The 23,695-nt window shown below is 35.5% G+C and overlaps 2 protein-coding genes across 5 annotated transcripts in view; one reads left to right on the plus strand and one right to left on the minus strand.

Annotated features, from left to right (window-relative positions):
* Nucleotides 1–13,629, plus strand: part of GNPNAT1 (glucosamine-phosphate N-acetyltransferase 1) — a 33,258-nt gene extending 19,629 nt beyond the window's left edge. For all 4 annotated transcript variants that reach the window (XM_020974867.2, XM_020974869.2, XM_020974868.2 and 1 more), the window contains exons 2-6: nucleotides 7,038–7,205; nucleotides 8,168–8,230; nucleotides 8,742–8,869; nucleotides 10,079–10,140; nucleotides 12,342–13,629. In XM_020974867.2, the coding sequence (XP_020830526.2) occupies nucleotides 7,052–7,205; nucleotides 8,168–8,230; nucleotides 8,742–8,869; nucleotides 10,079–10,140; nucleotides 12,342–12,489 (555 nt within the window). In that variant the 5' untranslated portion in view covers nucleotides 7,038–7,051 and the 3' untranslated portion in view covers nucleotides 12,490–13,629. The remainder of the gene's footprint in view (nucleotides 1–7,037; nucleotides 7,206–8,167; nucleotides 8,231–8,741; nucleotides 8,870–10,078; nucleotides 10,141–12,341) is intronic.
* Nucleotides 13,630–14,596: 967 nt separating this feature from the next.
* The window catches only part of STYX (serine/threonine/tyrosine interacting protein), a 43,010-nt gene continuing 33,911 nt past the window's right edge, over nucleotides 14,597–23,695 (minus strand). Inside the window, exons 10-11 of the mRNA XM_020974871.2 lie at nucleotides 20,632–20,725; nucleotides 14,597–18,480 (exon numbers count right to left, since the gene is read on the minus strand). Of these exons, the coding sequence (XP_020830530.1) occupies nucleotides 18,407–18,480; nucleotides 20,632–20,725 (168 nt within the window). The 3' untranslated portion in view covers nucleotides 14,597–18,406. The remainder of the gene's footprint in view (nucleotides 18,481–20,631; nucleotides 20,726–23,695) is intronic.

Below are 23,695 nucleotides of genomic sequence, written 5' to 3' on the forward strand. Positions count from 1 at the left end.
AAAGTTAAAAGTGACAGGCTTTTGACAGATTGGATAATAAGTATGAGAGATAGTGAGGAGATAAGGATAACTTTTAGGTTGCAGGCCTGAGGGACTGGGGGGATGGTATAGCCATCTACAGTAGTAGGGAGAGAGTTTAAGGAAAAAGATAATGAGTTTTCTTTTGGACATGCCGAATATAAGATGTCATCTAGTTTATTGGACATCTAATTTGATATGTCTGAAAGATAGTTGGAGATGCAAGATTGGAGGTTAGTGGAGAGTTAAGGGTAGGATAGGTAGATTTGAGAATTGTCACCAAAGAAATTATAATTAAATCTATGGAGTTGATGAGATCACCAAGTGAGATAGTCCATAGAGAGAAGAGGGCAGAACCCTGTAGAATACCTGTAGTGAGAGGGCATGATGTAGATGAGGATCCAGTAAAAGAGAATGAAGAGAGATCATTTAGGTAGGAGGAGAATCAGAAGAGAGCGGTGATCCAAAATCCTTGAGAGAGGTTGAGGTGACCCTTGAGGGTCATCGTCAGTGTCACAGACTGAAGAGAGGTTATGGAGAAATAAGGACTGAGACAAGGCCAATGACTAAGAATTCATTTTTTTTTCTTTTTAGTATTTTATTTCCCCCTAGTTACATGTAAAAACAATTTTTCAACATTCGCTTTTAAAACTTTTGAGTTCTGAATTCTCTTCCTTCCCTCCCCTCCATTGGGAAGGCAAACAAGTTGATATATATTATACATGTGTAGTCATGCAAAACATTTTTATAACAGTCCTGTGGTGAAAGAAAACAGACCAAAAAAAAGCACAAACAACCTCAAGAAAAATAAAGATAGCAAAAAAAAAAAGTATGCTTCAATCTGTATTCAGATACCATCAGTTCTTTCTGTGGGGATGCATAGCATTTTTCATCATAAGTCCATCAGAGTTGTCTTGGATCAACAATACAGTGGTATTGTTGAGAATAGCTAAATCATTCACAGCTGGTCATCTTACAGTATTGCTGTTACTTTGTACACAGTACAGTTCACTTTGCATCAGCTCATGCCAGTGTCTCCAGGCTTTACTGAGAGCATCCTGCTCATCATTTCCTATAGCACAATGGTATTCCATCACAATCACATACCATAACTTGTTTAGCCATTCCCCAATTGAGGGACATTACTTTAATTTCCTATGCTTTGCCACCACTGAAAGAGCTGCTATAAATATTTTTGTACATATAGGTCCTTTTCCTTTTTGCTTTTTATCTTTTTTAGGACACAGATCTAGTAGTGGTATTGCTAGGTCAAAGGTTTTATAGTCCCTTGGACTTAGTTCCAAATTGCTTTACAGAATGAATGAATCAGTTCACAACTCCACCAACAGTGCATTAATGCCCCATTTTCCTTACATACCCTCCAGCCAATAACTCTTAGTTTTCATTTTCCTTTTCTGTCCTATTAGCCAACCTAGGACAGAGAAGGAAAGTGACAACTCAGTTATTGGTAACTTTGGAGAGAGGAGTTTTAGTTGAATGATGATGTCAGCAGCCATATTGTAAGGTGTTCAGAAGAGAGTGAGAGGAAAGTGGAGGTACCTGTTGTAGATGGCTTTTTCAGGGAGTTTAGCCATAAAGGGTAGAAGATTTATAGGATGATAGTAGGGATAGAAGTATCAAGTGAGGGTTTTTTGAAAATGGAGGAGAAATGGACATGTGTTTATAGGCAATAGGAAAGGAGCCAGTAGACTGGAAGAGATTGAAGATAAATGATAGAGATGACAAGACAGTCTGTTGGAGAAGGCGGGATGGAATGGAATCATCTGTGAGGCAGGGGTGAAGATAGTATCACAAAGCATATAAGTGACAGAAGATGAAGAAGAGAGAACTCACAGGAATGGCTTCAATTTTTTTTTTTTGGGTAAAATATGAGGCCAAGTTCTCAGCTGAGAGGGTGGAGGGAGTGGGACCCATGGGAGCTTTGAAGAAGGATACAAATGTTTGGAAAAGCCATTGTGGAAACTGGGATATTAAGGGAGATATAATAGACTAGCCTGCTAGCAGTGAGGGCCCAGGTGAGGTTGTGTGACATAAATTTGTAGTGAATCCATTTAGAACAGTTAGGTGATTTTCTTCACCTCTGTTTCACAACACGTTTGCAGGAGTTAAAGAAAGTGAATAGTAGGAGTGATCCAAGGCTAAGGTTTGGGTGTGTGAAATCATTGGTATTAATGGGGCTAGGGACTGAAGAGAAGAGGTTTTTCCAAACCTATTCATCCCTCCTCAAATGCCACATAACTCCCCCGTCCCTGGCCCTCTCAGCTAAGAACCTTGCCTCGTACTTTACTCAAAAAATTGAGGCCATTCAGCTGAGTGCTCCTTCTTATTATCTACTGCCTCATCGTATATCACTCAGATGCCTTTACTTGTCTCACATTACTCCTTGCCAAGGCAAACTTCCTGCCTGCACAAGTGATCACATTCCATCCTGTCTCCTTCAGTAGATTGTGGCTTCCATCATCCTTACTGTCTTTCTCTTACCTCAAATCTCTCCTTGTCTACTTCCTTACTGCTGATAAACATGCTTATGTCTGCCCCATCATCAAAAAATTCACGCATGAGCCATCTATTCCTGCTCTGGTCCTATACCTCTTCTGCAGCTAAACTCCTTGAGAGGGCTGTCTGCAATAGGCACCTAGACTTCCTTTCCTCTCACTTTTTTCTTAACTGTCTACAATCTGCCTTCCAATCTCATCATTTAATTGAACTCATTCAACTGAAACTGCTCTCTCAGAATTTACCAGTAGTCTCTTAATAGCCAAATCTAATGGCTTTTTCTCAATCCTCATTCTTGAATTCTCTGTAGCTTTTGACACTTATTGTCCTCTTCTCAATACTCTCTTTTCTCTCACGCTCCTGGTTTTCTGTCTACTCCTTCTCAGTGTCTTCTTGATCCAGGTCACACCCACTAGCCATGAGTCTACCACAGGGCTCTACATGCATGTCTACAGGAGATTGTGAGCACCTCAAGACCTTTGCCTTACTTTGTATTTTTAGCACTTAGCTCAGTGTCTGACACATAGGAGGCACTTAATAAATGCTTACTGACTTAAGTCACATTTTTAATCTAATATGTATTGTATTAACATATTTTGCTACTGTGAGGAAAAACCTTAAATAAAGATTTGGAGGTGAAAAACACTTTAGGGTTCATCTAGTCCTGACTCCCTCATTGTACAGATAGAAAATTTTGTGGCCCAGAGAAGACAGATGAGTCTTTCTTAAAAAGTAACTTATAAAAAGTGTTTTTTTTTTTAATGGTAGCCTTACTTGGATTTGGAAATATTGTCCATTGTTAGAGCTTTACATATTTAATTTTTCTAGACTGAGTTTGTTATAATGGAATATTTAAAAATTTTTTTGTATGGGAAAGAAGTAAAGCTAAGTTTCTGCCGAATTTCTCTTACAAAATCTTACTTTTCATGTATACCATGACCTCCAATCCCTTGACTCCTTATTTATCTCCCAGGCCATCTCCCCTGCACTAGCTATTCTCTCCTGTATTTCCCATCTTGACCCCTTGGTGACAATTTTACACTGTCCTCTCTTGAATCCCTAGTCCGGGATAATTTCACCAATTACATCCTGCCAAGCCTCAGTCGTGGATCAGTCCCACCATTTGCCACCTTTACTCCTGCACACATGTGAGGCTAAATGAAGGTGAAGAAAATCAGGCAACTGCCCTAACTGGGTCTGCTACAAATTTGTTACATTACCTCTATGGTTGCTAGGTGGTCCTACTTGACTTACCTCATCAGCTTACTATCCTACTTTCCCCCTCCACAGTGGCTCTTCTAAACCTTTTCATTCCCCCTCAAACCTCCCATGTCTTCCCGTCCCTCCACTCTCTCAGCTGAGAGCTTTGCCTCATATTTTACAGAAAAAAATTGGGGTCATTCACCATGAACTCTCTCTTCTCCCCTCTTCTTTATATCCTATTGCTCAGATGCATTCTGCTATTTTACTTCACTCCTGTCTCAATATGATGAGGTGGCCTTACTACTTACCAAGGCCAACCCATCTACTTGTTCAAGCAGTCCTATTCCATCCTGTCTCCTCCTACAGATTGCTGCCTCCATCATCCCGTCTTTATCACTTATTTTCAACCTCTCTCTACTGGTTTATGCCTTATTGCCTACAAACATGCCCATGTCTCCCTCATCCTGAAAAAACCCTTACTTGATCCTCTGCCCCTGACAACTAGTCTCTTCTGCCCATTTTGGCTAAACTCTTCAAAAAGACCATCTACTCTATTCTCACTCTCTTCTTACAGTCTCGCTTCTGACCTTATCATTCCACTGAAATTGCTCTCTCCAAAGTTAGCAATGATCTCTTAGTTGCTAAATCCATGGTCTTTTCTCATTTTTCATTCTCCTTGACCTCTCTGCAGCCTGTGACACTGTTAATCACCTTCTTTTCCTTAATACTCACTTTTCCCCAGGTTTTTGGGACACTACTCTCCTGATTCTCTTCCTACCTATCTGACCACTCCTCATCCAGATCATGCCCTCTAACTATAGGGTGTCCCATATGGATTTGCCATGGACGTGTCTTCTATACTACTTTACTTGGTAATCTCATCAGCTCCATGGATTTAATTATTATCTCTATGGTGACAATTGTTAAGTCTACCTATCCCACCTCTCGGCTGACCTCCAGTCTTGCATCTCCAGCTGCTTTTCAGACATCTCAAATGGGATCTCAAACTCAGTACGTCCAAAACAGAATTCATTATCATTCCCCTTAAACCCTCCCCCCCTCCCCCATACTATCCCTATTACTGTAGAGGACAACACTTTCAAATCCCTCAGGTTCGAAACCTAGGAGTGATGCTCTTAGGAGTTATCTCATTATCCCTCACCCCCTACATACAATCTGTTGCCAAAGCCTGTTTATTTCATCTTTGTAGCCTGCTGGTGGGTCTGTCTGCCTGTCTTCTCTCTCTACTCCACATCCTCCATTCAGCCACTAAAGTGATTTTCCTAAAATGCATGTCAGATCATGTACTCATTAAATTGTAGTGACTTCCTACTACCTCCAGGAGCAAATACAAAGTCCTCTGTTTGATATTCAAAGCCATTCATAACTTAGCCTCCTCCTCCCTTTATAGGCTTACTACATTTTATTCCCCACAATGTATAATTTAATCCACTGACACTGTCCTCCTGGCTTTTCCTTGAATAAGATATTCCAGCTGTCAGCTTCAGGCATTTGCTCTGGCTGTTCCTCATGCCTGCAGGCTTTCTTCTACTGACCTTGGTGGCTTCCTTTAAGTTAAGTCTCATCTAAAATCAAATCTTTTATAGGAAGCCAGTTCCAATCCCTCTTAATTCTTGTGCCTTCCCTTTGTTAATTATTTCCCATTTCTCCTGTCTGTAGCTTGTGTATATTTATTTGAATGTGGTCTTACACATTAGATTGTAAATTCCTCGAGGGCAGGGACTGTCTTGCTTCTTTCTGTATCACCTGTGCTTAGCATAGTGCCTGTTAGATAACAGGTGTCTATTAAATATTGACTGATCATAAATTTGTGCTAGCTAATTTCAACTGAGGCCCACCCACCCCTTTTTTGCAAGGCAACCGTCTTACACTTCCTTAATTAATGAGACATGGTTGAAGCTGTAACAAAGAAGACTGAGGGGCATTCAGACAGAAAGGAGAACCAAGAGACACAGAGGCTTTAAAAGGAAGTGTGAGAAGAGTAAGTAGAAGCACCTATTGTAGACAGCTTTTCAAGTTTAGTTGAGAAAAGAAGGCAAGATATAGGACAATACCAGGTAGGAATCATAGGATCTAGCGAGGGTTTTCAAAAGATGTAGGAGAACTTGAGCATATTTGTAGCTAGCTGGAAAAGATACAGAGAGATTAAATATTGGGGAAGGGGGTAATAGAGTGGCTAAAAAGGTACTGGGAAGGGATTGAGGGTACATGTGGAGGTGCTGACCTTAATGAAGAGAAGGGCCATCTTTTCATCAAAGCCTGGAACAAAAGAGAAGCTAGTGGGACAGTATCAGGGATTGAGAGGAAAAAGAGAAAAGGTCTCAGCAAGTAGCCTCAATTTTTTTGTTGTTAAGATATGAAGATCATCAGAAGAGAAGGTATGGGCAGAGTGGCATGAGAGGCTTGAAAAGAGAAGAAATGGTTCAGACCAGCTGCTATGGTGAATGGGATAGGAAAGTCAGTTAAGGAGGAATATGATAACAATTGTCTTGTAGTGAGAACACATTTAAAATTGGCATAAATGTATGGTATTCCCTGTTACTATGATTTCACTATTTCTTCCATTTCTATTTAGCAATTTGTTGAGGAAGAGCAAAGGAGAAAGATGGTGTGTAATCCAGGGTTGGAGTTTGGCAAGGCATGATTGGTGTGAAAGGACGGGGAAATAAGAGATTCAAGAGAAGAGAAAATATAGAATTGAACTGATTCATAGAAGATTGGGAAGGCAGAAAATAGTGATGGGATAGCACTGAGAGCTAGTGGGATTGGGCAGGAGTAGGTGTGGGGTAGGTTCTGAGAGGTTTTTTTTTTTCCGATACATTGATAATATCTGAATATGGGAGAGACTTTGAAATTTTCTAAACCAACTCATGAGCAAATCTTGTATTTTTAAAAATTTGTAGCCTCACATATTTCTTCCACATAAAGCTAGTGACAAAGGCATTATGGTGTAATGCATAGTGGACTTGGAGTCAGCAAAACCTAGGTTTTTATCCCTCTTCAGATACTAGCTGTAAGACCCTGAGCAAGTTACTTAATAAAATACTTTACTAACTCTAATACAAATGTGAGATATTATTTTAAGGGGTCTATGTGTGTATGTGGTGGCATATAGGATTGAGAAGCCAGACTTACTTAACTGCCTTTTAAAAACTTAAATTTCACTGATATTTTTTTGTATTATTCAAGAATTGCTTTGGTTTGCAGAAATATAACTTCAAAAATTTATTATTTGAGACAAAAAAGTTCTTTGTACAAATTTATTATTTTAATTTCAGTCCTCATTGCAGTCATGAAACCTGATGAAACACCTATGTTTGACCCAAGTCTATTGAAAGAGGTGGACTGGAGCCAGAATACTGCAACATTTTCTCCAGCCATTTCCCCAACATACCCAGGAGATGGTTTGGTTTTGAGGCCTCTTTGTACTGCAGATCTAAACAGAGGTATTGACTGATTTCACATTTATTAATCATGCCTTGATTGTTTTACTCTTATCTGTGCTAATGAAAGCCAACTAGCATTGATACAGATGATAATATTTAAGGTTAATATGTTCATGATGTGTTTTTGTGCCTGCATTTAAATATTGTGTTCAACATTAGATACACAATGAAGATAATTCAACAGGAATGGTAGAGATACACCTTTTCTCCTCACCCTTTATTCTTCAAATGTCCTTTCTGCTGGGAGGAATACCATCGTCACTTTTGGCTTCTGTCTCCCCTTGAAATAGTTTATTAATAAGTGCTTTGATTAAAAAGGAACCACAGATATCTTTTCAGGTTATAGGAAATTACTAAGTAGACAAGGTCTTCTTCAACTTTTTCTCCAGTAATATTTTTCTCAGATAAGCCACACTATGGAAGTCTTAGGCAAAATAAAACTGATTATACATAAATTGTTTTCATTCACCAAATTAAGCAAACTGAAATATCTAAACCTAGAGCAAAATGGTTGTCATGAGCCTTAAAGTAAATATTTCCAACTTAAAGCTGAAGAATATGATTTTTGCCGAGGTCTATTCCTGTGGCTACAAGAATGAAAAAAAAAAAGATTTTGGCCTTTGAGAAAAAGCGTATTTGTTTTTAAAAGCAGTTTCTGTGTTTTGGATATAGTGTCATAAATTCTGAGGCAACAAAAATAGTCATGTATTATGTGATAATTGGTGTCATTCATGAATGCAATCCATTTGTATTTCATTTCTTGAAAAATATAGGTGCTATTTTAAAAAAATAAATATTGCCATTTGAGAGATGTATTTATAGGGTTTGGGGGGGGTAATGGTGGAAGAGGAGTTGTGATTACATGTAAAAACACAGACCTAGGTTTTAGTTTCTTCCAAAATACACCTTTGTTTAAAAAGAAGAATCTGTCATTTTATACGAAATTTCTTTTTTTGAACTAGGATTTTTTAAGGTGCTTGGTCAGCTAACAGAAACTGGAATGGTCAGCCCTGAGCAATTTATGAGTGAGTACACATCTATCAATCTTTATTTGAAAAGGAATAAAGGGAAGATAAGTTGTTCTTTGTATGGACTTTGTTCTGCCCCAGTGTGCCTATATTTGGCAAAACTGGGAAAACATAAACAGAAAAATTAGTGAATTGTTTATTATATATGGCTTACCTTAGTCTAAAATTCAAATATAACAAAGATTATCTATCTTTGGATTGATACAATTCTCACCCTGGCTTGGGAAGTTTCTCATGCTGTATAGATATCGTAGCATAGGTTCCATTGAATGTACATACTATTATTGCCTTATCAAAAAACAATAACTATTTGTTTTAAAACATTTTTTAAAATATCATCTCCATTTGAGACTCTAGGTCATTTTTTGTAATACGTGATTTTTTTTCCTCCACTAATTCAAATTTGAACAGATGGCAAAAGTCAAAAATGTTCAGGCGGAACTAGTGCTTCTGTGACCTACTAAAGTTATACATCATCATATAATGACATCTTTTCCTATTCCTGCAGGATCATTTGAGCACATGAGGAAATCAGGGGATTATTATGTTACAGTTGTAGAAGATGTCACTATAGGGCAGATTGTTGCTACAGCTACCCTGATAATAGAACATAAATTCATCCATTCATGTGCAAAGGTATGCTTCTCTTATTCCAGCCTGTGAGAGTAGGTTTGACATTCCTTGACAAAATAGGACAAATGCATTTAAACAATGTTAGTGTTAAAAATAGCTATAGAAGAGCAGAGAGAACTTGAGAGTCAGGAGAGGCCTGGTTTCAGATCTTGGTTGTGACAATTATTAGTCTTGTGATTCTAGGCAATTCACTTAATCTACTTGAGCTGGCTTCCTTTAGCTTTAAAATAGGAATAATACTTTTAGTCATTTACTCTATAGGGTTTTCATGAGAAAAGTGCTTTGTTAATTTTAAGTGATGTAACAAATGTCAGCTATCATGAATAATTTCCATGAAATGTATCTTTTTTCAGTGACTTCTTTTGTAAAATTAAAAATCTGTTCCCCTGGAAAAAATTAGTCCCTAAATACAGCAAAATTATACATAACAATTAAAATTGGTCTTAGTGTATGATGATAAATACAAAGGAAAACAAGGCATGCAGTGAAGTAAGGACTAAATGGACCAAAAAGACTCAGAATTGGGTAAAGAAAAAGATCAAGTCATGTGCCTGAAGTCCTAGAAGCAAGTATCTAGAATACATAATAGGGAACTATTGTTACACTTATTGCTACCTTTAAAGGTATCAGTACTCTTCCAAAAAGCCTTATTAATTTTAAAACATTGGTTAATGGTTCTGAGGAGAGTTTCTGAGCTTAAGTAAATTGCACCTGAACTCAGGGGCAGAAGTGGGAACAAGATAGCAGACTCAGGATGACAGCATGTGGCTGGCTGCTGTATTATGCGTGAGTTTCAGCAGAGAGGAGTTTCTGTAATGCAAAATTATGACTAAATTATTGCTTATGACTAGAAGTAAATTGGTGCTAAACAAGGCATCTTCCTATGATTATAAAGACATCATTTAGACCCAGAAAGGTTAAACAATTTGCCCAAGGTCACCTGTCATAAGTAGCAGAGCTGGAATTTGAACCCAGGTTCTCTGATTCTAAATCCAGTACTCTTTCCAAAATGCTATATTGCCTCCAGGAATATTATAGAGGCAAAAGTACATAAAATTGTATTCTGGTAATGCCATACAAGTTTATAAACAATACACATTTCTCTTTATCTGACTACTTATCAAAATAGTGTCAATGATGACTGTTCACTTACTGATTTATCAGACAAAAGGTTCCTTTTTTAAATAAACACAAGGATAAATATTTTCACAGAGAGGAAGAGTGGAAGATGTTGTTGTGAGTGATGAATGCAGAGGAAAACAACTGGGAAAACTGTAAGTATTTTGCTACAGAAACTATCAATTTTGGGTAGATTAGGTGTTCTTCATACATAATGGAATTCTTGTCAAGACTGAATTGGCGGAGAGCTAGGTGGCATGGTGGATAGAGTACTAGGCCTAACGTCAGGAAGACTCATTTTCCTGAGTTCAAATGTGGCCTCAGACACATAGTAGCTGTGTGACCTCGGGCAAATCACTTCAGTATCTTTGCCAAGAAAATCCAGAATTGGGGTCATGAAGACACCACTGAAAAATGACTCAGCAACAAGAAAACTGAATTTAAAAATTCTTGCAAATTGATTGTTTAAATACCTCATTTGAAGTTATGTTATAGTTTTATGTTTATATTTAAAACAAAAAATATTCATCAAGCTAGTTTTAGAATTCCAGCATAAAGTTAAATGAGCTATACTTTTTGTCAGCAACTTCTAAGATATCAGCAATAATTGGCAATAATTATTAGCAAGGACCAGAGGACATTGTAATGTCACTCCATGGTTTTAAAATCCTGGAAAGGGTGCAGGACTCACTGTGCTACCATACTGTCTGTCTTGGCAAACAGTTTTTCTAAAGACCAGCCATTAGTCACTGAGGTATAGCAGAAAGGGCAGCAGGTGTGAAGTCATAGGATTTGGGTTCAAATTCTGGCTCTGCTGCTTGCTACTTGTATGACTTGGCACTCAGTAAACCTTTTTGAGCTTCAATTCTGTGAAATGATGAGATTGGGCTAGATAGCCTTTAAGGTCCCTTTCAGCTTTAAATCTGTGATACATTGTCTTTTAAAAAGATTAAAATTTGTACTTAAATATATGAGAAATACCATATGGGTTTGAGTAATGGTCCATTCAATTTTGTCTCTTACATTGATACAGAAGACAAATATGGGAGGAATGTGATTATTTCCTGTGACATCAACTTCAGATTAAGAGATTTATCACAAATAGCCTTAATTATGAATTTATCATCCACACATATATTCAAACCTATTGTAGGAATACTTTTTTTAAACCTTTTTCAAGATTGAAGGAATTGAGATGGATGGAACTTCTCAATGAGAAGATACTTATCTAAAGAGAAACAGTTAACAACGAGGCAGAGAAAATTGTTGCCTGAAGAAAATGACGGAACTTGTTGACCAATTTAAGACTGTTTTAAAAACAAAACTTAAATATTTTTTATTGATGCTTTATAAAATTGCATTCATTCCCCAATATAATCCTATGAATCTTTTATAACAGATTTTTAAAAGGATTCAAGAGGAATACGCCAACTTAAATTTTTTAAGAACAAAAAACATGCTGAAGTATATTGAAATAAATGACCATGGAGTTTGTTGTTAGTCATGTCCAACTCTTCATGACTCTATTTGGGGTTTTCTTGTCAAAGATACTTGGAGTGGTTTGTCATTTCCTTCTCCAGTCCATTTTATAGATGAGGAAACTGAGGCAAACAGTGACTTGCCCAGGGACATGCAGCTAGCATCTCAGGCTAGATTTTTGAACTCTGGAAGATAAGACTTCCTGACACCAGGCCCAGCACACTGCCTAACTGCCCTTGACCATGGAAAGTAGGAGCTACTCAACTTGTGTTTACTTTTTTTTCAAAAGCTATCTAGAATTTTACTTGCTTCATGTTCTAAGTTGGGTTTTTTAAAAACTAGTTTTAATAGTTCAAGTATAAATATTTTAGTTTCTAGTGTGTTGTGTTTTTTTGGCTAGGCAATAGGGTTGAGTGACTTGCCCATGGTCACACAGCTAGTAAATGTTGTGTCTGAGGCTGGATTTGAACTCAGGTCCTCCGGAATCCAGGACCGGTGCTCTATCCACTATGCCACCTAGCTGCCCCTGGTTTCTAGTTTTAACATTAAGATTTTTGTTTTTTTGGCAAATTTAAAATATTTGAAGCAGTTCACAAAATACTACCATCTTATTTCCATAAACTCTTTTGTATTTTTTTACATATGCAATAGGAGTAACATCTAAAAATCTTGCCCTTGACATAAAAGGGGAGATTTAGTTATTTCATATATAAATATTAATCACATTTTATATTTTAATTTTGAGAAAACTCTTTTGAAAGCACAGAATCTAATTCATTTAAAAATTGCATGCTAATAAAGGGCTGCCATCAAAAATTTGTCTTTCAAAAAGCTGTTCAAAATCACATTATTCTTAGAATTTATTCTTCTTTTTCAGGTTATTGTCGACTCTTACTCTGCTAAGTAAAAAACTGAACTGTTACAAAATTACCCTTGAATGTCTTCCACAAAACGTTGGTTTCTATAAAAAGTTTGGATATACTGTATCCGAAGAAAACTACATGTATCACAGGTTTCTAAAGTAATGATAGCAAGAATCGTTTTTAGAATGAAAACAAAGGAATTTATTGCAACTAGGCTATTCTTTTAGAAAATCAAAGTATTTTATTGCTGCAAAACAAGTGACACCTCCCTTGCCCCCATAAAATATTGGACAAAAATTTTAGTCTACAAGTTTGGCATATTAGAAGATTAAATTGGATTGGTGGAGCATGCTGTGATAACAGACTATAAATGAATGTTATGAAGGAGATGACTTTTAACCAAAGGAATATATTTTTAACTTGAAATTTTTCCTGTATTTTTCTAAAATTGGGTTTTATTTCTTTGTAGTCAAAATGTAGAGTATCTGTTTACTATCTTATTTGTTTACTATCTTACTTTTTATTAAAAAGAAACAGATTGTATAAGAGAGTATCCTGTAGTGTACAAAATTGTTAACTAGTTTCCTTAATTATAATAAAAAACAGAGATGGGTTTAATTGCAAGCTGACTACTTAATATTAAATAACTCACTGAACACATATATTTTGGGGAGGTAATAATAATAATGTTGGCAAACATCAGATTATAGCTTTGTAAAAAATTAAGAACCTTTCATTTGAAGTATTTTAATTTGATGAAAACCTAGTAAATATTTGGTGGAGGGATGAAATGATAAGATTCAAAGTAAGAAGTAGCTGTTTTACCTGTGAAATTTAACGTAGATCATTTTATCCAGCCATGTCAAATATAATTTAATATCCACTGAATCTAGGCATCTGATAGAGGTACTACACATTGTGTAATATCCTCAGTTTACCCCCTTTTGAAAAACATCTGTCTCATAGTTTTTCACTGATAGATACAACATCAAGTCTCAGCTACCCTTTTGATAAACATTTTATGGGAAAATCACATTGCTTTTGTTGCATTCATAAAATTTGATGGGGATTTTCTCAGTGATAATATGCACTTTTTAGTGCTTGCTGTTTTCTGATTTTATTTTTAATATCAAATAAAAATGTAAAATTACTATTCAGATGAATAGTAATTCTGTTGAATAGAATTGTAAAATTTTTCATATGTTCCCTTCTAATAATTCTTGAATTTCTAGGTCCTCAGGTAACGGTCAGTGTTATTTATTAGCTGTTTGCAAAATAATTAAAGTTCATCTGTTTTCATCACCTGCTATTGTATTTGCTTCTCATCCCTATCAAGATGGCTAGTACTTTCCTGGATATACTGTTTTTTAGATAACTTTTAAAGAACCAAGTAAGCCATTAAAAGCCATCTAGTTTTTAGGAAAAAAGCAAAATTAACTGATTCACACTTGGATTTGTAGACATGTAAAAAAATTAGTGAGGAAAACATGCTGGAAAGAAATGAAGTGGTGGAGCAGTGGATACAGCTTTGGAGTCAGGAGGACCCAAGTTTAAATCCAGCCTCAGACACTTGACACTTACTAGCAGTGTGACCCCGGGCAAGTCACTTAACCCCAAATGCTTCACCAAAAAAAAAAAAAAAGAAAAAGAAATGAAGTGGCATCATAACAAGATAAGAGGAAAAATCACACCCAAGCTGGAGATTTATTAAAACTTTACTCTCAATGATTCACATCACTAGACCCTCTTAGTCGCAAAAATCCAAGAGAATCTAAATTCTAAGCTATAGACCAAGGAGGATAATTTATTATTCAAGTATTTCAAGTATTCAGGTATTCAAGTATTTGAAGGGACAAGGAAGAAGGTTCAGATTTATTCTGCTTAAAGTCAGAAGGCAGTACTAAGCAGTGAATAGAAGTTGCAGAGGGGCCAGTTTTGACTTCCCAGTAATTATAGACATCCAAAAAGAAAATGGAATGCCTGAAGTGGATTCTTGCTTAGGTACTGGTTGGACTACATGGTTCCTGTGGTCTTTTCCAACTCTGAGTTTCTGTGATAAAATAATTCTGTCTGAATAAATATAACTTAGCAGCTTTGGTGATTTTTAAAATGTAGATTAGATTTAAAACTGAACTGAAACTAAAATATTGAAAAAAATCCATTCACGTTTTTACATATCTGGAATTTTAAACCAGTCTGGACCACATTCTTAGGAAAGGTATTTAGAAAATGGAAAGTTTGAACCATTGGATGTACACTACACACAGTATCAACAGAAAATATAAAAAGTCATTTATTCATGATATCAAGTGGCTAAAATCAGTTTTAAATGAATAAATTATTTTTTTCAGACACAGTGGCACAAGATGCTAAATATTTTGTATGGAGTTTAATAGTTTCACAAAATAAATTTTTAGTATCTTGTGCGAGAACTATTAGCCTCTTGCACTATGGCATTCCTATACACTTCAATACTTTGTTCAAGATACATTTGTTAAAAGCAGGATAAATTAAACACATTACAAAGACAGGCTGTTCTTTTTGAATAATTTTGCTGCATAGTAAATTACAACTAGATGTCAGTAAAATGTTAGCAATTCAGGATGCACCTTGAACTGTGAGGTATGACATCTCCCTATAGGAGGAAGCTAGCATGTAAACCTGAATATTTTAAGTTATTTTTAGCTGCCATGAAAAGAAACTCCAGCATTCAAAAACAATTGAAATCCCAGGGTCCTGGAAATTCTCTCTCTCTCTTTTTTAATGAAGTAAACACTTTCCTTTTAGGAGTTTCAGTTACTATTTTTGAAAGCACAATGATCCAGATGAACACTAACAAGAAATTTTGGTTTAGTATGTAATAACTTTCACCAACTGTCAAGTTATGCAGTTGTAGACCAACTGTACAATAAATTGAGGTCCCGATATGTATATCCCAGATTTCCAACCCAAGATTTTAGCTGTTTCAGACAACTCAGCTGAATCACTATGAATAAAAAGTTAGAGACTTTTACAGGGAAAAAAGGGGAAGGCAATATTTAACATTTTCATATAATACCTCTTAGTTCTCCTGAAAGATAAGATCAAAAACTAACATTCTGCTTCAAAAGTTAATTACTGGTGAGATACTAGCAAAAGCTCTTTCTGTTAAATTCCTCACCTTAAGTAACCAGTAAACAGAAAATAGTGTCTTTAACTTTTTCTAGACTAGAGAGAAAGTACCATGAACAAAATGACCTGATTAGAAAGCAAGAAAATTTTTTAATTCCAACATTTGAAACATAATAATCACTGGTAAAATGTTACTTTCTTCTGCAATAAAGAATAGTAAAGTAGATTTTCATGCTGCTGTGTGCATATGTGTGACTGTGATATAATTTTACTTTAACTTCACTATATATGTCCTAGACTGGGCATTAAGTCACATTGGTTGAAAAACCCTAAAGGGCCATATATATATTCATCATAAAAATTATAATGTATTATTTTTAAAAGTTCTCAGTGCCATAGGTCATAGGCCTAGTTCTTTTCATGCATCAAATTTACATGAAAAATTTAGATCATTAAATATCAATGAGAACAAAGGAATCACAAACTAAAGGCTTTCCTGAAGTTGAAAAATGGAAGGAAATATTCCATGAAGGAAACAAAAAATTAAACAACATTCAACAGGACGATGAGATTTAGAAGTACCAGAATGAAGTTTGCCTGTAGGCATTTCACTCTCAAGACAATGACAGTTTGTGAGACACTGTTTAAACTTAAGAGTGCTGCAAAGGCACTTCAGTGATAGCATATAATCAAACAGCAAGAAAACTAAAGGACAAATACCTAAACAGAAATTAATGGGTACATTTAAATATGCACTTCTCTAAACTATTGGAAAACAGTTTAATAAATACCATAGTAATAATAAACTAATAAAAGGAAAGACAAAATTAAGAGATAAGCCTAAACTTCTGGACCTACACGAAGTATTTTTAAAAATTATTATTTTTTTAGACAATTGGGGTTAAGTGATTTGCCCATGGTCACACAGCTTGTTTTTACTTCATTAAAAGTGTTTGGCCTGAAGCTAGATTTGAATTCGGGTCCTCCTGACTCCAGGGCTAGTGCTCTATCCACTGCGCTATCTAGCTGTCCCTTAAAATTATTTTAAATGCAAAATGACTACAGAATGAAGCTGCAGTATCAATTACTGAGAATATAACTAACAATAAGGGCTAGGTGACATTTATTAATGCTATAGTGATCCAATTAAAGCAAAAGCTATCACCACTTAGATTTTGGTTAAGTCTCCAGTGAAAATCTGCAAAGTAATAAATTGCACTAATGCTTCAAAATGGAATAAAACCAGTAGGAACTGAACATCTAGATTAACCTGCGGTTTTGTAAAATTATACCTTTTTTTAGTGATGATTTTAGATATTTAAAAGATTATATAACTCATATAACATTCACAAACTGATTCACTATTTCATTCATTCATAGGAAGCCAAAAGCATATACCAACTAAGTGGGACAACATAAAATGTCTTAGTTAACCTGAAATATTAAGTAAACTATTCTCCCAAAATGTTGTATGATTTAATAACGTATGTTTTTACTGGCATTATTCATGGAGTTTGGGGAGAGGCTGGCAGAAGAAGGAGGGGACAGAAACAAAAGGACAGTCCAAAATAACAAGGGATAACAGGTACCCTACAAGAGAAAATCCATTAAGCACCCAAACATAAGCACTGGGGTAAGTTTTGTTTTTGCTATCCAACAAAAATAAAGAATGAAAAGAAATTTTGCTTCTGTTTCAATATTTGGAAAAGCAATAATTGCTATCGTATGTACCTTTTATATTTGTAAGTAAGTAAAAATATTAAAACCAAAGATCCATAAAATGTGCTTGCTTAAAACACTTATTAAGTAATTAAGCCAGAAACCATTCCAAAAGTCACTGCAAAGAGAAGCTTCAATCTGAGAATCTCATACTCATAAAGATAACACAAAATGGGTTGGGAAGAATGTGGTCCATTTTAAACAATTTGCTTAAATTTTTATAATAAGCTTTTATACTTCCAGTTTAAAAACTTAAGATATCTAAAAATAATGAAATTTTTTGTAAACATTTTCATTGTTCCTAAGTGCTATCCAATTTGTAGGCCACAATAAAGCTAATTTTAGAAATAATAAAAGGCACTTTTCTACTTCTTAGAATTAAAAAATAAACAGTATGACAGCGTACATGTTGTAACCTGTATTTGGAATAGTTCTGGAGAAAGAAAAAAGGCTAGATACTTTTCCAAAGAACACAGATACACCTGGCTTTCACCAAAAGAAAATCCAAACAGAAAAATTCACTTGAAACTTCTAACTCAATCTTTTTTTCAGAAATACCAGTGTTACACTTGGCAAAAGGAGGTATTTTCCTCTTTCATTAAGTTTTACATAGGCTAGCCAATGCAGTGATGAGGGAAGGTGAACCAATGACATGATTTGAAATATATTGCAGAAGTCCAAGGAAAGTTTCCAAACATGAAAGGGTGGTCAAGGTCCATAAACTTTTTACTCAAAATGTGGCAGATTCTTGCATTGATATTTCTGTAAGAAGTCCCACCATAAAACTAAAAAAATAATAACTGTAAAATTATTTTAAAAATGTATAAACACAAAATGAATTTTAACAAACTTTTCTTTAGTAAATTGTTATAAATTACAAATAATTTTTTATAAACAAGCCTCCCCAACTTGCATTTTGTTTTAAAGTAATAACTTTATATCATACAAATAAAGAAATTTTCAAGTATGAAAAGTGCATTATTGCAATAATACTTCTTTGCAAGTCCAAAAATCTTGTTTTATAATAAAACTGTAAAGTGTAAAAAAAAAAAAAAAAGAAAACAATCAGTGCCATCTATTCAAGAAGTCCATCATTTCTTAAAATGTTGCTTAGCAAGTTGCAGAGAAAGACATTTGGAAGCAACATGTAATTGAAAAGAAGCTACTTGTGTTTTTCTCATTTTACATTATTAATGTATTTTCCCCTTCACATACAATCAAACACTATAAATGTTGGTCTGAGGCACCATCATCCATTCTGTGCAGCAGCAACTTGCATATTTCCAAATTCCTCTTCTTCTTCATATGTACGTTTCAAGCTGCCTGAAAGTTATTACATAAACAGAACATAAACTGGGCTTTTAAATAGTTCAATTATTAGCATGCATTCAGGTGTTCCAGGAACATCTAATCCCATGTATTTAACTATGAATAGTCACTGGGAGACTGAAGACTTGCATGGCAGAGTAAAGTTTTTTACAACTATTTTAAATTCTTATGTGAGATGTCTATCTTAAAAACTGTGTCCTAAAATACTTTAAAGAAAGGAAGGAATTGTGGTTTTATAATGTTTTGGACCTTTGTGCCCCTAACAACTAATTTAAGTCAGATCTTTCTAGAAGGAATGGAAATATGGAAAGTCTTCTAGTATTTTCAGGGATTTGGGGGAAAATAATATTCAATTTAGGCATTTCATTTTTTTTACATTATTTTGTTATAATAGTGATGTACAGTGTATACAGTATATTAAGTGCTGCTGTAATCACTACTGCCAAAGAGCATGAGAAATCATTTCATAGTTGCTACCTTTAGATGAGGAATCTATTACATTCAGGAAGTTTTCTGAGATATAGGCAACTTTTAAAAAATATTCTTTCAAATATGAGCCATTCAAGTCACTAAAAGTCAAAAATTTCCACAGCTATTTAGAATGCTCCCTAACAAAAAGCAAGAGAAATTTCTTTATCTCAACAAAGGAAAAAGTGCAGGGAATGGAGTGACAAATTAAATAGGTCAAGCGAGGCAGCTTCATCAGCAAATTCTCTTGCATTATATCACTTGCAGTAGTTCCAGAGAATAGTCCCTAAGGGCTGTGTTATAATGGGGTAGGTACTAATGAATATCCTATGTTAGTTCAATGGGAAGATTCAAACATGAAAATAACTGATCTTGTACTCTGATAAAATATAAGAGATTAATTTTTCATAGGAAACATCTTTACCAGCAGAAGAACTGTTTTATCTACTTTTATTTTCTAATATTCATTTTCTTGTTGCTGTGTGTGTACTAGAAGTCAAGAGACCTGAATTCTAGATCTGGTTCTACTATTAATTATGTGACATGTTTAACCTCTCTCACTGAGTTTCCTTATCTACAAAATGTGGATTTTGTAGGGAGGGGAGGTGTACATAATTAGACAGTCAGCCTTTAGGATGCAGAGTAGTTGCCCAATCTGCACTGGTAAATTCTGATCACTGAGATGAGCTCTCTACACCAATATAATCACAGGTTTGGCCAAAAATAAAATCAAGGTTCAACTAATCTCAAATATTTTAATCACAAACAAAAAATTTTTTTCCTTATGCTACTTTCTTTCCATATAGCACAACTGCTATATGGAAAGAAAATAGCATAAGGAAAAAAAAATTTGTAGTCCAAACTTGTGATTTCATCTGCACAGGAACTTTTCAGTATGTAAACTTCTTCCACCAATGCAGATCTGCAACTTGTCCACAACTGAAAGCTTGACTTACCCATTGTCACACAGTATGTAACAAAGAAGCAGATTATAAGGTCATCCTTTTAGCCACTATATCACATTTTTCTCTCAAGAAATTATGTCAAGTGAAAGTGAGTCACTGAAGACTATATTTTAATAGCCTACCACAATGACAGATTGGCGGATAATAAATATTGCTTAATTCATATTTAGTTTAGAAATGAACGTACCATCTGTGGAACAGAAATGCATTTTAAGAAAACTTTAATGGAACTGCATTATAGGAGACTTTCAGGAGTTCTTAACCTTGGGTCCATGAATTTGTTTTAATATTTTGATAACTATTTCAATAATTGGTTCCCTTTGTAATACAGAAATTCCTTTATGCATTCAAAGATAGGGTTCATAGACTTCACCATACCAGACTGCCAAAAGGGTCTGTGGCATAAAAAAGGGTTAAGAATCCTTGCCCAACTGATTAATCAAACTAATTAGGTGGCTAAATGGTTTTCTAGTCAACTCTAACATAGGTCATGACACGAAAAGTTGATAGAAAAATATTAGTTCTGATGTATACCTTACATATATAATTTTCATAATGATTCACTAACAAATTATTTATTTTTGGTAACTTAATGTTCTAATGAAGCTGTTTTCCTTACCTGAAAGTTGCAACTGCTTAGTACTGGTTCAGGTGAACAAAAACAATACTAATTTATATCACCTTCCCTGTGAACTTAAGAGAAAATTCTCACCTGTAGTACCAGACTGAACAGATAATGATCTTTCCAGTTGCAGTGGTGACATCATCTGTATGGTTAATTTTGCTAGATAAATGGCTTCATATTCCTATTTGAAAAAAAATTACTGTAAATGTGCACAATGAATTCTTCCATGCCTACAACAGCAAAACACATAAGACAATACGTATTCTCCATTTTAAAATAAGGTATATGGCTGGGATTTATAAAAACAAACATTATTAGATTTACAAAAAGCATCACTCTAACAAATCAAGGAAGTAGTATGAGCTAGTGATCAGGACAGTAATGAGATGTAAGAGCTAAGTTCCAAAATTGTATTCTCCATTTCCAGTTAGCTGGCTATATGGGCTTAATCAGCTCTGAGGATTATTTCTATAAAATGAGGATAATACCTGTTCTACCTTTCTCATAGAATTGTTAAAAGAATCAAATGAAATTCTGTGATATATCAATTAGATGCTACTAAGTTAATATGTCACAATTGACAGACAAAAATCAATACTGGCTTTGCAATTCCTTAAAATCAAGAATTGTGAATCAAGGATGTTCAATCAAGCATTTATTATGTGCCTATATATATGCCAGAAACTCTGGTAAGTGCTAGGGAAACAAAGACAAAAGTGAAACAGTTCCTGCACTCAGACGCAAAGGGAACAACATATACATACAGGGCTATACAAAACGGTAACCTCGGAGAAGGCACAAGTAATAGAAAAGGCCTCATACAGAGAACAGAGCTTAAACCGAGGATGAAGGAAGCCAGGGATTGATTACAAGAGGAGGTGAAGCATTTCAGGCATCGAGCACAAGAAGTGCAAAAGCACAGAGACAGGAAATGGAATATTGTGCATGAGAAGCAGGAAGTAGATCTGTATGGCTGAATTGCAGAATGCATGGAGAGAGGTAAAAAATACAGGGCTATATCGTGAAGAGCTTTAAATGGCAGAGGAATTTATATTTAATAGGAAGCCAGTGGAGTTTCCTAAATGGGGGGGTAAGGGTGGGAGGAGCACAGTGGGATTTGACATGGTCAAACGTGCACTTAGGAAAACCACTTTATTGGCTCTGTGGAAGATGGATTCAAATTGAGAGACACCAAATAGTAAGGTACTGCAATAGTTCAGGCAAGAGGTACTAAGGATGTGAAATAAGGTGATAACTGTGTGAATGGAGAGCAGTTGGATACAAGAGATGTGGAGGGTGACAAGATTTGTCAAATGACTAGACATCTGGCATGAAGGAGTGAGAAATTTAATGTAATAGTGAGATTATGAACCTGGGTGATTAGAAGAATGGTGATGCTTTTGATGGAAATGGGGAGAGGGGTGGTCTGGGAGGAATGATAATGGACTTGGTGTGGAACACACTGAGTCTGAAATGTTTGAAAATCCAGTATAGGAAATTGGGATGCTGGACTAAAGCTTGAAATGAGTATAAAAAGAAGTGAGGGACTTTTTGAGATAGAGCAGAGGAGGGAGTGCATTCTAGGCACTAGGACAACTGATGCAAAAGGCATGGAGTCAGGAAATGAAGTTTCATATATGAGGAGCAAAAAGCAAAGCACAGTAAGTTCAGTAAATATGTAATGAGGCTGGAAAGATGTGTCCTTATACATATTATAAAGGTTATAAGGGGCATAAAAAATGAAAAAGGAACACGTTTAAAAGCAAGCATAAGGTCCGTAGCCCTAACACCAGGACTGGAGTAGGGTCTCAGTTCCATCTCTATGTCCAATCTGAAACCTCCAGGGTAGGAGCCCTAGACCAAAAAAAGGGAACCTGCAGAGCTTTCCAGTGGCTAAGTCAAGCAGCAGTCTACTGATACTCCAACTAGGGGCAAGCCCATAGCTCAGAACCAAACACAAGTCAGAAACCTGCAGAAGAGAAGGGCACTGATCAGTCTTTGCCCTGGATAAACCCTTCTGGGAGCACTGAAAACTTGAACTGGCCCAACATGGAATTCAATATCCCCATCCCTTCCCACCTGACCTCAAGAGAGCAGCAGCAGGAACAGCCCAGTCATTCTCTCCAGAAGTGCACAAAGCTCAGCCAGGTTCAAAGTCAGAAAGTATGAAGAATGAGCAAATGGAAAAAGACCTACTATGGTGACAGGGATGTTCAAGGTACAAATCTAGAAGAAGAGAAAACATCAACATGCAAGGCCTCAAAGAAAAAGTCTGGGCACAAGTTCAACTAGAATTCCTGGAAGAAGGATGACCCAACAGTTTAAAAAAAATAAGAGTTTAAAAGTTTTTTAAAAGCTTAAAAACAGTTTGAAAAGTTTTTATAAATGAAATGAGAGCAGTAGAGGGAAAAACTGGAGAAGAAATAAAAGCTATGTAAGACAATTAGAAAGGGAATTAACAGGTTGGCATGAGAAATACAAAAACTTAATCAAGAAACTAACTCTCTGAAAGTTATGATGGACCAGAAAGAAGATGATGACTCACCATAGCAAGTCATATCAACATACGTGGTATGTTCTTCAAAGCCACACAAACAGGTCTCCAAACCTTTTCTGAACACATATCCCTATCAGTAAAAATATTTTTGTGCATGTATTTGCATTGAATATATTTCCTTATTTATAATTATATATACTACTGTAATAAATATTATGTACATTATAGAATCTGCACAAAAGTAGAAATTCTTAAAAGGATGATATAAAGATGAAATAGTATTTGATCCTAGAGTCAAAGGGGAGCCACTGAGTAGTGAAGTGACATCGTCAGATCTGTACCCTAGGGAAATAACCTTGGCAGCTGTGTGGAGGGTAAATTGAAGAGGAGAAGGATATGAGGCAAGAGGACCAATCAGGAGACTACTGCAGGAGTCCAGAAAAGAGGTGGTGGTTGTATGAGTAAAAAGAAGAGCATAGATATGAGATGTGGAGGCACAGCCAACAAGATCTGGAAACTGACTACTATGTAGAATAGAATATGACACTCGGGTTTTGACTGGAAGATTGGTGGGGTCCATGAGAATTAACAGAGAAGTATGGTAGACAAGTGAATTGGAGAGAAAAGTAACAATGAATATCTATGATTAAGATC

The sequence above is a fragment of the Phascolarctos cinereus genome, unplaced genomic scaffold (genome assembly GCF_003287225.1).
Source record: "Phascolarctos cinereus isolate Bilbo 61053 unplaced genomic scaffold, phaCin_HiC Scaffold_3;HRSCAF=262, whole genome shotgun sequence".
NCBI classification, from domain to species: Eukaryota; Metazoa; Chordata; class Mammalia; order Diprotodontia; family Phascolarctidae; genus Phascolarctos; species Phascolarctos cinereus.